Source organism: Salmo trutta, chromosome 12 (genome assembly GCF_901001165.1).
Source record: "Salmo trutta chromosome 12, fSalTru1.1, whole genome shotgun sequence".
NCBI lineage: Eukaryota > Metazoa > Chordata > Actinopteri > Salmoniformes > Salmonidae > Salmo > Salmo trutta.
Window position 1 is genome coordinate 57,597,463 of NC_042968.1, and position 16,572 is coordinate 57,614,034.

The 16,572-nt window shown below is 47.3% G+C and overlaps 1 protein-coding gene across 1 annotated transcript in view; it reads right to left on the minus strand.

Annotated features, from left to right (window-relative positions):
* Positions 1-7,384, minus strand: part of LOC115203858 (allograft inflammatory factor 1-like) — a 42,252-nt gene extending 34,868 nt beyond the window's left edge. The window contains exons 1-2 of the mRNA XM_029768907.1: positions 7,236-7,384; positions 6,925-6,986 (exon numbers count right to left, since the gene is read on the minus strand). Coding sequence (XP_029624767.1) covers positions 6,925-6,986; positions 7,236-7,260 — 87 coding nt within the window. The 5' untranslated portion in view covers positions 7,261-7,384. The remainder of the gene's footprint in view (positions 1-6,924; positions 6,987-7,235) is intronic.
* Between the last annotated feature and the right edge of the window lie 9,188 nt (positions 7,385-16,572).

The window sequence follows — 16,572 nt, forward strand, 5'->3', positions numbered from 1 at the left end:
ATAATAAAAATAAATAAATAATAAATTAAAAATAAATAAATAAAATAAAAATCGGCCGATTAATCGGCAGCGGCTTTTTGGGCCTCCAATAATCGGTATCGGCGTTGAAAAATCATAATTGGTTGACCCCTAGCCAAGACAATGCAGCAGTGGCTTCGGAACAAGTCTCTGAATGTCCTTGAGTAGCCCACACTCGAACCAAATCAAACATCTCTGGAGAGACCTGAAAATAGCTGTTGCGGCGCTCCCCATACAACGTGACAGAGCTTGAGAGGATCTGCAAAGAAGAATGGGAGAAACTCCCCAAATACAGGTGTGCCAAGCTTGAAGCGTCACACCCAAGAAGACTCAAGGCTATAATCGCTGCCAAAAGTGCTTCAGAGTACTGAGTACAGTATTCCTGTTTTAATTTTTTGATGTGCAAAAATGTAAAATAAACTGTTTTTGCTTCGTCATTATGGGGTATTGTGTGTAGATTGATGAGGTTAAAAAAAACAATTTAATCTATTGTAGAATAAGGCTGTAATGCAACAAAATGTGGAAAAAGTCAAGAGGTCTGAATACTTTCTGAATGCACTGTATGTGTATGGTGTATGTAAATTATGTACACTACATGACCAAAAGTATGTGGACACCTGCTTGTCGAACATCTCATTCCAAAATCATGGGCGTTAATATGGAGTTGGTTCCCCTTGCTGCTATAACAACGGAGGACATGTTAGATAAACTAGTAATATCATCAACCATGTGTAGTTAACTAGTGATTATGTTAAGATTGATCGTTTTTTATAAGATAAGTTTAATGCTAGCTAGCAACTTACCTTGGCTTCTTGCTGCCCTCGCGTAACAGGTAGTCAGCCTGCCATGCAGGCTCCATGTGGAGTGCAATGTAAGGCAGGTGGTTAGAGCGTTGGACTAGTAACCGGAAGGTTGCAAAAACGAATCCCCGAATCCCCCCTGAACAAGGCAGTTAACCTCTTACATCTAGATGTTCCGCTAGATGTAAAAGCGATAATAGCAATAATATTCCGACCGGGAGACCTGTTTTCGTTCAAACACTGAAAATAGAAAATGGAGTCTTCACATGCACGCGCGCGCCAGTGTCATTGTTCTCAGAACGACCACTTTCCAAAACCCCTACTGTTTTTCGCCCAGGGACTGCAGAGTCATCATTCCCCGTTCTGGCGCCTTCTGAGAGCCTATGGGAGCCTTAGAAAATGTCACGTTACAGCAGAGATCCTCTCTTTTCGATAAAGAGGCTATAGAAGGACAAGAAATCGTCAGACAGGGCACTTCCAATATAGAATCTTCTCAGGTTTTGGCCTGCCATATGAGTTCTGTTATACTCACAGACACCATTCAAACAGTTTTAGAAACTTTAGGGTGTTTTCTATCCAAATCAAATAATTATATGCATATTCTAGTTTCTGGGCAGGAGTAGTAACCAGATTAAATCGGGTACGTTTTTTATCCGGCCGTGAAAATACTGCCCCCTATCCTAAACAGGTTAAAAAAGAGAAATAAAAAAAATTATTTAAAAAATTCAGAAAATCGGTGGCCAAAAATACCGATTACCGATTGTTATGGAAACTTGAAATCGGCCCTAATTAATCGGCCATTTCGATTAATCGATCGACCTCTAACACACACACAGAAGTCAGCTCAGACAGATCCAGCTCAGAGGCCCAGCTCAAAAGCTCCATCAGTAGCAGATTTTAATTTAGAATATTTATGCAGCAAATATTAGTACATCGAATCGTATCAAATAGTTTCAAATTAAAGAGTATTGTTCCTGTATCGTATTGGAGCCCATGTATCTAGATACGTATCGAATCGTCTTGAAAGGGAAAGATGCACATCCCTACTAAAACCAAATCGAAACTGTAGAAATTACAATAGACCTACATTTATAGTCTCTCCACTCTGTCCAGCTTGTGAACAGTCATTGAAACGAAAGTTAGTCAGGGAGCATCAAAAATTCCAAAAGCATTCTTTGCTTATTTCGAAGGCAAAGAAATAGAATACATTTGAAGACCAAATGAGGCCTGCGGGGGAAAAGGACTTTGACACCTCTGGGGTAGAGCAAGAGTAGGGTGAAGAGAGAGAGGAGGAGCAGAGCATCACTTTATTTTCACACATTTTGGAGTAGAATGTAGAAAAGTCACCAGAAATGACCTTCTCACAGTCATTCTAGAACCCCCCCCCCCCCCCCCCCCAGATAAAAGGTTGTATTATTATGGAAATGGTGTGGCTGAACCGAAGTGCAAATCTGCTGAACACCACTGCATTCACTGTCAGGCAGCTGATTCATAGAACTGGAGGTGGTGATGCAGGCATGTTAGTCACAGGCAGCAAAGCTCTAAACCCAAGGCTGAGCCAATCATCAGTCAACTAGTGACTACACTGCACCTGGAATTATTGCTTTCTTGAGTATACCAAAACAGGCTTGTTTTTTTTTTTACAATAGTGCAAATGTATGCTTGTGCATGTATGGTCGATGTCGTCAGTTCACCAATATGGATCTACATTTTGTTGATGTTATTGCAGAAATAAGGATGATAATTTTGTTAAACGGCCCACAAAACAAACAAAAAACTGTGATTCTCCTGATTGACCTCTCTCCGCAACATCCCACTGGGCAAAAACTGGTTGAATCAACAATGTTTCCACATGATCAACATGGAAAACTGATTGGACTTGAAAAAAGTTATCAACGTAAGGGCATTGTCTTTTTTTCATCCAACTTTTAACCTAAAACCAATGACATGGTGAAATGTTTTGTTGATTTCCCATTGAATTCACATTACTTGACAACTCAACCAAACGTAAATAAAAACTAGAAGTTGAACTGACGTCTGTGCCCTGAGGGCTGATTCTCTTCTAGGTTTGTTTCCATGTGACCAGAATGCGCGAGAGAGAGACAGAGACATACTTTCAGCCCCAGAGAGAGACAGAGACACAGAGAGAGAGAGAAGACAGGCTTCTAGCCCCAAAGAGAATCTGTCAACAGCAATCTCTGAAAAATCCTCTGCGGTATCATTAGCAGAAAACATTTCCTCAGTGAAAACATTGTAAAATCTTTGTACAGAAACAGCAAGTGTGCAGTTAAAATTGGCAAAAAACACACAGATTTCTTTCCTCAGAGCCGTGGGGTGAGACAAGGATGCAGCTTGAGCCCCACCCTTTTCAACATTTATATCAATGAATTGGTGAGGGCACTAGAACAGTCTGCAGCACCTGGCCTCACCCTACTGGACTGTAAAATCAAATGTCTACTGTTTGCAGATGATCTGGTGCTTCTGTCCCCAACCAAGAAGGGCTTACAGCAGCACCTAGATCTTCTGCACACATTCTGTTAGACTTGGACCCTGACAGTGAATCTCAGTAAGACAAAATAATGGTGTTACAAAAAAGGTCCAGTTGCCAGGACAACAAATACAAATGATATCTAGACACTGTTGCCCTAGAACACGCAAATATTTATACCTACCTCAGCCTAAACATCAACACCACAGGTAGGTACAAGGCTGTGAACGATCTAAGAGACAAGGCAAGAAGGGCCTTCTATGCCATCAAAAGGAACATAACACTTGACATCCCAATTAGGATCTGGCTAAAAATACTTCAAGTCAGTTATAGAACCCATTGGCGTCTATTGTTGAGGTCTGGGGTCCACTCACCAACCAAGAAATCACAAAATGGGACACCAAATTGAGACTCTGCATCCAGAATTTTGCAAAAATATACTTTGTATACAATGCTAAACACCAAACGATGCATGCAGAGCAGAACTAGGATGCAAAACCCCAAACAATGCATGCAGAGCAGAATTAGGACTATACCCCCCAAGAGTGCTGTTAAATTCTACAACGCCGTAAAAGGAAGAGATGCCCACACATTCCACCACAAAGCCCTCACCTACAGAGAGATTAAAATAGAGAAGAGTCCCCTCAGCCAGCTGGTTCTGGGGCTCTGTTCACAAACACAAACAGACCCCACCGAGCACCAGGCCAGCAACACAATTAGAGCCAACCAAATTATGAGGATGGAAAAAGATAACTATGACACACTGCAAAGAATCAACCAAAGAAACTGAGCAAATTGGAACGCTATCTGGCCCTAAACAGAGAGTACAGTCGTGGCCAAAGGTTTTGAGAATGACACAAATATACATTTTCACTAAGTCTGCTGCCTCAGTTTGTATGATGGCAATTTGCATATACTCCAGAATGTTATGAAGAGTGATCAGATGAATTGCAATTAATTGCAAAGTCCCTCTTTGCCATGCAAATGAACTGAATCCCCCCCCCAAAAAATCCACTGCATTTCAGCCCTGCCATAAAAGGATCAGCTGACATGTCAGTGATTCTCTCGTTAACACAGGTGTGAGTGTTGACGAGGACAAGGCTGGAGATCACTCTGCCATGCTAATTGAGTTTGAATAACAGACTGGAAGCTTCAAAAAGAGGGTGGTGCTTGGAATCATTGTTCTTCCTCTGTCAACCACGGATACCTGCAAGGAAACAAGTGCCGTCATCATTGCTTTGCACAAAAAGGGCTTCACAGGCAAGGATATTGCTGCCAGTAAGATTGCACCTAAATCAACCATTTATCGGATCATCAAGAACTTCAAGGAGAGCGGTTCAATTGTTATGAAGAAGGCTTCAGGGCACCCAAGAAAGTCCAGCAAGTGCCATGACCGTCTCCTAAAGTTGATTCAGCTGCGGGATCGGGGCACTACCAGTACAGAGCTTGCTCAGGAATGGCAGCAGGCAGGTGTGAGTGCATCTGCACACACAGTGAGGCAAAGACTTTTGGAGGATGGCCTGGTGTCAAGAAGGGCAGCAAAGAAGCCACTTCTCTCCAGGAAAAACATCAGGGACAGACTGATATTCTGTAAAAGGTACAGGGATTGGACTGCTTAGGACTGGGGTAAAGTCATTTTCTCTGATGAATCCCCTTTCCCATTGTTTGGGGCATCCGGAAAAAAGCTTGTCCGGAGAAGACAAGGTGAGCACTACCATCAGTCCTGTGTCATGCCAACAGTAAAGCATCCTGAGACCATTCATGTGTGGGGGTTGCTTCTCAGCCAAGGGAGTGGGCTCACTCACAATTTTTCCTAAGAACACAGCCATGACTAAAGAATGGTACCAACACATCCTCCGAGAGCAACTTCTCCCAACCATCCAGGCACAGTTTGGTGACGAACAATACCTTTTCCAGCATGATGGAGCACCTTGCCATAAGACAAAAGTGATAACCAAGTTGCTCGTGGAACAAAACATCGATTTTTTGGGGTCCATGGCCAGGAAACTCCACAGACCTTAATCCCATTGAGAACTTGTGGTCAATCCTCAAGAGGCGGGTGGACAAACAAAAACCCACAAACTCTGACAAACTCCAAGCATTGATTATGCAAGAATGGGCGGCCATCAGTCTGGATGTGGCCCAGAAGTTAATTGACAGCATGCCAGGGCGGATTGCAGAGGTCTTGAAAAAGAAAATTAAGAAAATCCTTGACTACATAAAGAATTAGTGAAAATAGCCTTGCTATTGAGAGAGGTCACCATAGGCAGACATGGCTCTCAAGAGAAGACATTATATGTGCTCACTGTCCACAAAATGAGGTGGAAACTGAACTGCACTTCCTAACCTGCCAAATGTATGACCACATTAGAGACATATTTCCCACTTATCACACAGACCCACAAAGAATTTGAAAACAAATCCAACATTAATTTTAAGCATTTCACTGTAATGTCTACACATATTGTATTCGGCACATGTAACAAATACAATTTGATTTGATAAACTCCTATATCTGTAAGGCGAAATACCACAATGTGCAATCACAGCAACACGATTTGTGTACCATTTCCATGAGAAAAGGGCAAACAGTTGAGCGCAAACATTGCAAATACCACCAATAGTTATCTGTTTATCTTCTCCCACTATCTTCATACTACAACTATTTGCACATTGCTAAAACACTTTACATAGCTGATAATATAACACTTTAAATGTCTATCTTTTTTAAACCTTTGAGTGCAATGCTTACTGTTCATTTTTAATTACAAAAAAATGGATGTTGTTAAATTTGTTTTTTTCGCACTTATGTTTGTTTAGGTCTTATGCTTTGGCAATCTAAAAATATGGTTCCCATGCCAATAAAGCCCCTTTGAATTGAAATCGTTTTGAGAGCGAGAGAGCGAGAGAGCGAGAGAGCGAGAGAGCGAGAGAGCGAGCGAGAGAGCGAGAGAGAACAAGCAACTCAAATGCTGTGGGCCCGTTCCAGCCCTCTTCCAGACAGTCGCCCCCGACACAAAGGGCGCTTTCAGCCCGCTGCCCAAACACGCATTTCCCGTCTAAACGCATGGGGATAACCGCCCGGCTCCAGGAGTCAAGGGAGAGGGGCCACACAGCATCTGCCCTTTTTCTGATTTTAGTCTTTAATCAGGTTGTGGAATATGGAATTGGATAAATTGTTGGCAATATTTAGGGCGAGATTAGACTGGTCTAACGTGAGCAAAAACATTAAAACCAGGAGTGCGAGGGACATTCACAGACTGACCCCCAGAAGACGTAGCTGTGACGGGTATGCCATGCAACAAGTGGCTGTCGCTCTCACGACACAGGGAATACCGCCGGCAAGATAACGGGTCACCGGGTCAATAACAATGAAATTAATAATTTATGACAGATTTTATCACATGCAAATGCAAGTACAGGCAAATAATGTGGATAGAAACAATGCCGTTTACGTTATTTGCAAATGTAACTGGCTAAAACCTTTGTAGCTATGTGCTAGCTAAATCAAAGTAGGTTCAAGGCCAAGTGGTATTATTCTATCGAAAATAAATTGTTAATACATTCATTGACAAAATAAAAAGCAAATATCTACATTAGAAACATCACCGGATTTACCTTGTTTATTTCCTCGCATCTCTCCCTTTGTTGAGCTTTTAGTAATCCAAAGGCTTTCCCTCCTGCAAGAAAATAGATCTGACGTTAGCTAGCTACAGTAGTCTAATTTCATCACGTTAGCTAGCTGGTCTACTATCTAGCTAGCCCTATTGCTAGCCCTTGCATGCTCCATTGAGGAGAGTGGCGTGCATTCCATTCCAACAGGCAATACAGAACTAGCTGACAATAGACTGCAAATGCTAGCTAGCCCTTTTAGCTTGATAGATAATCCCCCCAAAATATCCCACTCGGATAACGTTATTTGCAATTACCTTGAAATTTCTGATTCACAGGCATTGTGGAGTGAGTTTGATATAGTGAGATGGGGAAGGAGAAATCAGCGGACAGCAGCTCGCTGGTCTTCTTCCCTTCGCGGGGTATTGCCCTGTGTGGTATGGCTGTGGCGCGCTGCCGTGACAGTGGCTCCGTTTTTTATAGTTCAATGAGTGGGTCAGTCAATTCACAGCAAGTGATGCTCTCTGGCTCGCTAGAAATACTAGTGGTTCTTGGTTACCCTCGTGTGGTAAATTAAAGAACTGCAAGTGTAAGGTACAGAATCTGCTTGAAAAATAAAAAGGATATGAAACTAACCCTGAAATGTAGACAGGTTTACCTAGACCTATTTGTGGATGTCTGAGATTTGAAGCAACATTTTCTCAAACAAATTATACTGAACATAATTAAAGTCCATATGCCCCAAGTTGTAAACGTATTACACTTTTATTGATATTAATAAAAAAAATGCTTTTCATTTTCATTGTCTTTATTTGACTGCATACATTCATTTGTGTGCTTTTATACAGTTTATCTATTGCTTTGGCAAAGGCTGATCCAATTTTTCCAATAGTTTGTGAACACTGTAGCAGCATCATCATGTCAAATCAAAGTTGATTGGTTGTGTAGAAAGATTTGCAGATGTTATTGCAAGTGCAGTGAAATGCCTTTTTTTTTATTAAGAAATATCAGAATGAGCAATGTCAGAGACCGAAATATATATACGTGTACATGTAATGTATATAAATATATATACATATAATGGTGTGTAGAGACAGTATGGAGAGTATATGAATAGAAAAGGTGTGTACAGCTGTAGTTATATAGGATGAGCCATGACTAGAATACATATAAAGTGGCTAAAACAGTATGTAAACATTATTAAAGTGACCAGTGTTCAATGACTCTATGTACATAGGGCAGCTGTCTCTAAGGTGCATGGTAGAGTAGTGGGTGGTAGACGGCTAGAACAGTGACTAAGGTTCAGGGCAGGGTCCTGGGCAAAGGCCGGCTAGTGATGACTGTTTAACAGTTTGATGGACTGGAAATAGAAGCTGTTTCTCAGTCTCTCGGTCCAAGCTTTGATACACCTGTACTGTTTCCACCTTCTAGATGGTAGCATGGAGAAATTGCCTAAATCATACTTCACTCACGATATATTTTTCGCTGTCTTCTGGCCAGAGAACTTCAAGAAATGCGATTGAGGGATTATTATTATATAACAATACCTTTATTGGCCCTGTAGTTACATAATTTGAGCACAATCTTTACTTAATTTTACCAGAACTAAAAAGTTAAAACCAAGCCCCCCTCTTCGTCCACCGTAAACGGAACCCCCCCCGATGCCCCAAACAGCAGCATAGCTCTGGGGTCTGTACATGTCACAACATCCACAGAAGGTGGCGCCTCTCCTCGGTCGAGCGGCGCTCAGCGGTCGTCGTCGCGGCCTACTAGCTGCCACCGATCTGTGTTTCAGTGTCTGTTAGTTATGTCTGTTTTGTGATTGCACCTGTTTTGTGTTTGTCATTAGTGGGGGGTATTTAGTCTGTCTGTGTTTAGCTAGGATTCGTGCGGGATTGTTCTTTGTTACGTGTGGTGTTACGTTTATTGTATAGGCATTAGGGTTGCCGGGCTGCGCCCCGTCTGTTTTTTGAGCGGATCTTCGTTTAGTCATTTTTGACTGTTATGCTCTCAGCCATATATGGATCTTGCCATTGGAGTATTAAATTAAGTTTGTTCCAACGGACCTCAGTCTCCTGCGCTTGACTCACTCCTTAAACTGTTCATCCCGCTCGTGACAGAATCCCGCACCACTTATGGAGTCAGCAGGGACAGAAACATTTTCAATGGAGGAACAAGTCTCCCAACATGCCCGCCTCCTCCAGCGACTGGGCACGGCCATGGACCAGGTGCTGACCCGATTGGAGAGCTGGGAGCGAGTCGCTCCATCAACCCCACCAGGACCGATTCATCACCCTGCGCCCCTACCTAATCCAACCGAACCCAGTACAAGCGGGATACGGATCATGGCTCCCAGGGAGTTCGATGGGACGGCCGCTGGGTGCAAGGGGTTTTTGCTCCAGTTGGACCTGTACCTGGCGACCGTCCGGCCCTCTCCCTCCGATGAAGAGAGGGTGAGCGTCCTCGTCTCATGCCTCACGGGTAGAGCCCTGGAATGGGCCCACGCCGTCTGGGAGGGCCCAGACTCAGCGAAGGACAACTACCCGGAGTTCGCTCGCCGCTTCCGGGCGTTATTCGATCATCCCCCGGAGGGCAAGGCGGCGGGCGAGCGATTATTTCATCTGAGGCAGGAGACGAGGAGTGCTCAGGACTTTGCTCTGGAGTTCCGAACTCTAGCCGCCGGATCGGGGTGGAATGAGCGGGCCCTGATTGACCACTACAGGTGTAGTCTACGTGAGGACGTCCGCCGGGAGCTGGCTTGCCGGGACCATACCACCACGCTGGACCAGTTGATTGATTTGTCCATCAGGCTGGACAACCTGCTGGCTGCCCGGGGACGTTCCGATCGGGGCCTATTCATTCCACCTCCCATCCCTCCTGCTCCAACGCCCATGGAGCTTGGAGTGACTGCTGCTGGGAGGACCGGAGGGGGGGGCCTCTCCTGCACCCACTGTGGCCGTAGAGGACACACTGCGGACCGGTGCTGGAGAGGTTCTCCCGGGAATTCAGATGGTAGGCGGAGCACCCCATCGACCTCCCAGGTGAGTCTGCACCAGCCACACCCAGAGCCCCCTGTCGACCACATGTATGTCTCTGTTTTCTTCCCTGAGTTTTCCCCTCACTCCCAGTATAAGGCACTAGTCGATTCAGGTGCAGCTGGGAGTTTTATGGACCGAAGTGTTGCTGATAAGTTAGGGATTCCCCTGGTTAAACTGGATCAACCCTTCTCCGTGCACGCTTTAGATAGTCGACCACTAGGGTCTGGCCAAGTGAGGGAGGTAACAGTGCCACTGGTCATGGTAACGCAAGGGGGTCATGAGGAACGTATCAGCCTGTTTATTATTGATTCCCCGGCATTTTCGGTGGTGCTGGGACTTCCCTGGCTAGCCTCTCACAATCCTCAGATTTCATGGGGGCAGAGGGCTCTAAGGGGTGGTCGAGGGAGTGCTCAGGTAGGTGTATAGGAGTTTCCATCGGTGCAACCACGGTGGAGAGTCCAGACCAAGTCTCCACTGTACACATCCCCTCTGAATATGCCGATTTGGCTATCGCCTTCAGTAAAACGAAGGCGACTCAATTACCACCCCATCGACAGGGGGATTGTGTGATAAACCTCCAGGCTGGCGCGGCCCTTCCTAAAAGTCACGTGTATCCTCTGTCACAGGAGGAGACAGTGGCTATGGAGACATACGTCACTGAATCCTTGAGACAGGGATACATTCGGCCATCTAAATCACCCGTCTCCTCGAGTTTCTTTTTTGTGAAGAAGAAGGGGGAGGCCTGCGCCCGTGCATTGATTATAGAGGTCTAAATTCTATCACAGTGGGGTTCAGTTACCCACTACCTCTCATTGCTACGGCCGTGGAGTCATTTCATGGGGCGCGCTTTTTCACCAAACTAGATCTCAGGAGCGCGTATAACCTGGTGCGTATCCGAGATGGAGACGAGTGGAAGACTGCATTTAGTACCACATCTGGCCATTATGAGTACCTCGTCATGCCGTATGGGTTAAAGAATGCTCCCGCCGTCTTCCAATCCTTTGTGGACGAGGTTCTCAGGGACATGCTCGGGCAGGGGGTGGTGGTGTACATCGATGACATCCTGATCTACTCCTCCACTCGCGCCGCGCATGTGGCTCTGGTGCGTAAAGTGCTTGGGCGGCTGCTGGAGCATGACCTATACGTCAAGGCTGAGAAATGTGAGTTCTTCCAACAAGCCGTTTCTTTTCTGGGATATCGCATTTCCACCACAGGGGTGGTGATGGAAGATGACCGCGTTATGGCTGTGCGTAATTGGCCGACCCCTACCACGGTAAAGGAGGTGCAGCGGTTCTTGGGGTTCGGCAATTATTACCGGAGGTTTATCCGAGGCTTTGGCCAGGTGGCAGCTCCCATTACCTCACTGATGAAGGGGGGTCCGGTGCAATTGCGGTGGTCGGCAGAGGCGGACAGAGCCTTCCGTCGTCTGAAGGTTCTGTTTACCAATGCTCCGGTGCTGGCGCATCCGGATCCCTCTTTGCCATTCATAGTGGAGGTGGACGCGTCCGAGGCTGGGGTGGGAGCTGTGCTTTCGCAGCGTTCGGGCGCTCCTCCGAAGCTCCGCCCCTGCGCATTCTTTTCTAAGAAGCTGAGCCCGGCGGAGCGCAACTATGATGTGGGGGACAGGGAGTTGTTAGCTGTGGTCAAGGCTTTGACAGTGTGGAGACATTGGCTTGAGGGGGCACGTCACCCTTTTCTCATCTGGACCGACCACCGTAACCTGGAGTACATCCGGGCAGCGAGGAGACTTAATCCTCGTCAAGCCAGGTGGGCCATGTTCTTTATGAGGTTTCAGTTCACCCTTTCGTACATTCCGGGTTCTCGGAACCGGAAGGCCGACGCACTGTCACGTCTCTACGACACCGAGGAGCGGACCATCGATCCCACTCCCATACTCCCGGCTTCCTGTGTGGTGGCACCGGTGGTGTGGGAGGTGGATGCGGACATCGAGCGGGCGGGTCGGGTCGAACCCACTCCACCTCAATGTCCCGCGGGTCGGAAGTTCGTTCCGCTGGGTGTTCGTGATCGCTTGATCCGATGGGCCCACACTCTACCCTCCTCGGGTCACCCTGGGGTGGAACGGACAGTGCGAGGCCTGAGGGGAAAGTACTGGTGGCCCACCTTGGTAGAGGATGTAAGACACTATGTCTCTTCCTGTTCGGTGTGCGCCCAGTGCAAGGCTCCTAGGCACCTGCCTCGAGGGAAATTACAGCCCCTCCCCTTTCCACAGCGACCATGGTCTCACCTCTCGGTGGATTTCCTTACGGATCTCCCGCCATCTCAGGGTAATACTACGATCCTGGTTGTTGTGGATCGGTTCTCGAAGTCCTGCCGTCTGCTTCCGTTGCCCGGTCTTCCCACGGCCCTACAGACCGCGGAGGCCCTATTCACCCACGTCTTCCGGCACTACGGGGTGCCCGAGGACATCGTATCTGATCGGGGTCCCAAATTCACGTCCAGGGTGTGGAAGTCGTTTATGGAGAGGCTGGGGGTCTCGGTCAGCCTGACCTCGGGTTTCCACCCCGAAAGTAATGGGCAGGTAGAGCGCATTAACCAGGATGTGGGCAGGTTTCTGCGGTCATATTGCCAGGACAGGCCAGGGGAGTGGGCGCGGTTCGTACCCTGGTCCGAGATGGCCCAGAACTCTCAGCGCCACTCCTCTACTAACCTGTCACCCTTCCAGGTCGTGTTGGGGTATCAGCCGGTCCTGGTGCCATGGCAACAGAGCCAGACAGAGGCTCCTGCGGTGGAGGAATGGGTCCAGCGCTCTAGGGAGACCTGGAATGCGGTCCAGGAGTGTATAAAGAAGGCTGGAGATCGACACAAGGAGAGCGCTGACCGCCACCGCAGTGAGGCCCCGGTGTTTAACCCAGGGGATAGAGTCTGGCTCTCGACCCGGAACCTGCCCCTCCGCCTGCCCTGCCGGAAGCTGGGTCCGTGATTTGTAGGGCCATTCAAAGTCCTGAGGAGAATAAACGAGGTGTGTTATAGGTTACAACTTCCTACATATTACCGTATTAACCCCTCGTTTCATGTGTCTCTCCTCAGGCCGGTGGTAGCTGGTCCGCTACAGGACGTTGAGGTGCGGGAGGTCCCCCCGCCCCCCCTGGACATCGGAGGGGCCCCGGCGTACACAGTCCGGGCCATCTTGGACTCCCGACGTCGGGTGGGGGGCCTGCAGTACCTCGTGGACTGGGAGGGGTACGGTCCGGATGAGAGGTGCTGGGTCCCAGCGAGGGATATTCTGGATCCAGCCATGTTGCGGAATTTCCACAACCTCCGCCTGGATCGCCCAGCGCCTCGCCCTCCGGGTCGTCCCCGAGGCCGGTGTCGGCGCGCTGCGGGACCCGCGCGTCAGGGGAGGGGTACTGTCACAACATCCACAGAAGGTGGCGCCTCTCCTCGGTCGAGCGGCGCTCAGCGGTCGTCGTCGCCGGCCTACTAGCTGCCACCGATCTGTGTTTCAGTGTCTGTTAGTTATGTCTGTTTTGTGATTGCACCTGTTTTGTGTTTGTCATTAGTGGGGGGTATTTAGTCTGTCTGTGTTTAGCTAGGATTCGTGCGGGATTGTTCTTTGTTACGTGTGGTGTTACGTTTATTGTATAGGCATTAGGGTTGCCGGGCTGCGCCCCGTCTGTTTTTTGAGCGGAGCTTCGTTTAGTCATTTTTGACTGTTATGCTCTCAGCCATATATGGATCTTGCCATTGGAGTATTAAATTAAGTTTGTTCCAACGGACCTCAGTCTCCTGCGCTTGACTCACTCCTTAAACTGTTCATCCCGCTCGTGACAGTACAACCCGCCCCTGCATCTGATGCTTTCTCGTTTTCCAAACTGCCATTTTTGCCTGCCTCAAAAAGTAGTTAGCAGTTTCTATCCCTGTCTGCTACAGTGAACCTAGGCCCTCCAACATATTGGTCTAGTGTCAGCCCCAAACATAGCCGGTACACCATCATTCCAGGACAGAAAACAGCCCTGCCAGCCTGGAAGAAAGGAAAAACAAATGCTTCACTGTCTCCTCCCCACAAAAAGGACACCACCTCCCTACCGATGGACCAAGGTGTGATATGTGTCTGTTCGTAGAGACAGCCCCATGAAAGAGTGAGATGATGGTTTGCATGGTTTACAGTGGACTGAACAGTTCAAAAAAGGAGAATTACAAGAATTATAAACAGGTCTTACCAAGTCTCTCTCTCTGAGTTTGGATGTGGTGAGGTTGATAAGTAAAAGTTATCAGGCAGCTCAGTTTTTCATCCCTGGGGTATGGCTGTGGCCAAAGATATGCTCTTTGTTGCTCTCATCTGGACAGTAAGGAACACGGTCACTTAAATACACCTGTGTCTGGACACAAGTCTCAATGGGAAGGATCCTGAGTCCAATGTCTTTCTTTGCCATGGTTCTAGCTTGTTATGTCTAGGTGAGCAACTGGAAGGTTGGTCCATGTCAGAGGTCAAAATGGGGGCCAGAGGCTGCATTTGAAACAATTTCAAATAAATGTTTATTCATTGATTGTTGAAGAATATAACATAAGTGCGTAATTTGCTTAGGTTTGGCTTCATTATTCCATCTCGCCCACAACCCTTCAGGCATCTTACTTAAATCTTACATAAACAAACCTGATTCTCAAACAAGAATAAAGTCTGGTGTCTGGCACTGCCAGGCTACCTAGGGGCTAAGTGGGGATGTAGCCTTATATCATTCACAGACAGCAGGTTGACACATCACTCTGTGTAGACACACATTCTTCATATAACTTGTGTACACAAAACGTCAGGATGATAAATCTATGCAGTCATATAAGCTTACCAATTGCTTCGTAAGCCCTAGAATGACAATAAAACAATTTGAACCAGTGAGTTATAACAGTTTATTCATGTTTCAGAAATATAAACCACATCTGTAACTTATAAAACCTTTAAAACTCCCCTAACCCTCCTTAGAATTATGCCTCTCTAGCCACCCATCCGGTTTTCATTGAAAACAAGCAAAATGAAAACTTTTCAAAACACTTAACATTCACTTATCTAAAGGACATGCCTTGAAGATGTTCCTGGTAGGGCCCTCAGATCGTTAGACACTAGCCTGGCAAGTTGCTACCCTCAGGCAGTGACTGACAGACGACTTCAATTTGTTGTTGGTCTGAGCAGGAACTGTCACAATCCAGTCAGAGGGTTAACATGATGTCACACCCTGATCTGTTTCACCTGTCTTGTGCTTGTCTCCGCTCCCCACCAGGTGTCTCCCATTTGTTCCCATTATCCGCTGTGTATTTATACCGGTGGTTTTTGTTTGTCAGTTGCCAGTTTGTCTTGTCTCGTCAAGCCTACCAGCGTGTTTTTCCGTACTCCTGGTTTTCTAGTCTTCCCGGTTCCGACCTTTTCTGGCTGCCCCGAGCCCGTTTGCCATACCATTCCGCCTGCCCTGACCTCGAGCCCACCTGCCATCCTGTACCCGTCTGACTCTGACCTGGTTTACGAACTTCTGCCTCTCCTCAACCTGCCTCTTGCCTGCCCCTTGTCTATTAATAAATATCAGAGACTCAAACCATCTGCCTCCTGTCTGCATTTGGGTCTCGTCCTGTGACGTTATAGTACAACTGGCAATGACTGACCCAGCAGATTCGGACCAGCTCCGCAAAACTGTCCCTGCATGGAGCCACCATTGGAAGACATGAGGAGCTACTTCAGAACCTTATGGAAGGACTCCATACTTTGGTGGAACGCCATGACCAGGGTTTCAAAGCATTACTGGAGCAATTCTGTGGACTATCTATCAGGTAGCATGCCACAACGGGCGCTGAGTAATCCACCTACCAGTGGTGATTTTGTCCAGCATACCCCGGCTTCCCGAGAACCCCACTTACCTCCTCCAGAGCGCTATGCTGGGAATCCTGGAACCTGCCGGCCGTTTCTTTCCCAGTGCTCCCTCATCTTTGAGCTGTAGCCCTCTTTGTTTCCTTCGGATCGTTCCAAGATAGCCTATCTCATAATGCTGATGTCTGGAAGAACACTCACCTGGGCTATGGCGGTTTGGGAGCAACAATCCGCCATTTGCCTTCATCTGTAGGATTTCGTGGCGGAGGTGAGGAAGGTGTTCGATTCTCCGGTGTCCGGGAGAGAGGTGGCCCGAAAGCTACTTCTACTATGTCAACACTCCCGTAGTGTGGCAGACTATGTGGTAAGCTTTATCATGTTGGAACCTGGAGTCCCTGTTCAACACCTTCCTTCATGATTAATCAGAGGAGATTAAAGACAAGCTCACAGCTCAGGAGTTACCCTTGGACCTTGACTGCCTCATAGCCTTAACCCTAAGGACTGATGGTGTCATGCCCTGATCTGTTTCACCTGTCTTTGTGTTTGTCTCCACCCTCCTCTAGGTGTCGCCCATCTTCCCCATTATCCCCTGTGTATTTATACCTGTGTTCACTGTTTGTCTGTTGCCAGTTCGTTTTGTTCCTCAAACCTACCAGCGTTTTTCCCCTTGCTCCTGCCTTGTCTATATTCCTGTTTTCTAGTTTTCCCGGTTTAGTCCTTTCTGTCTACCCTGAGCCTGCTTGCCGTCCTGTTCCTTTGCCCTCTACTCTGGATTACCGCCCTCTGCCTGCCCTGAACCTGCCT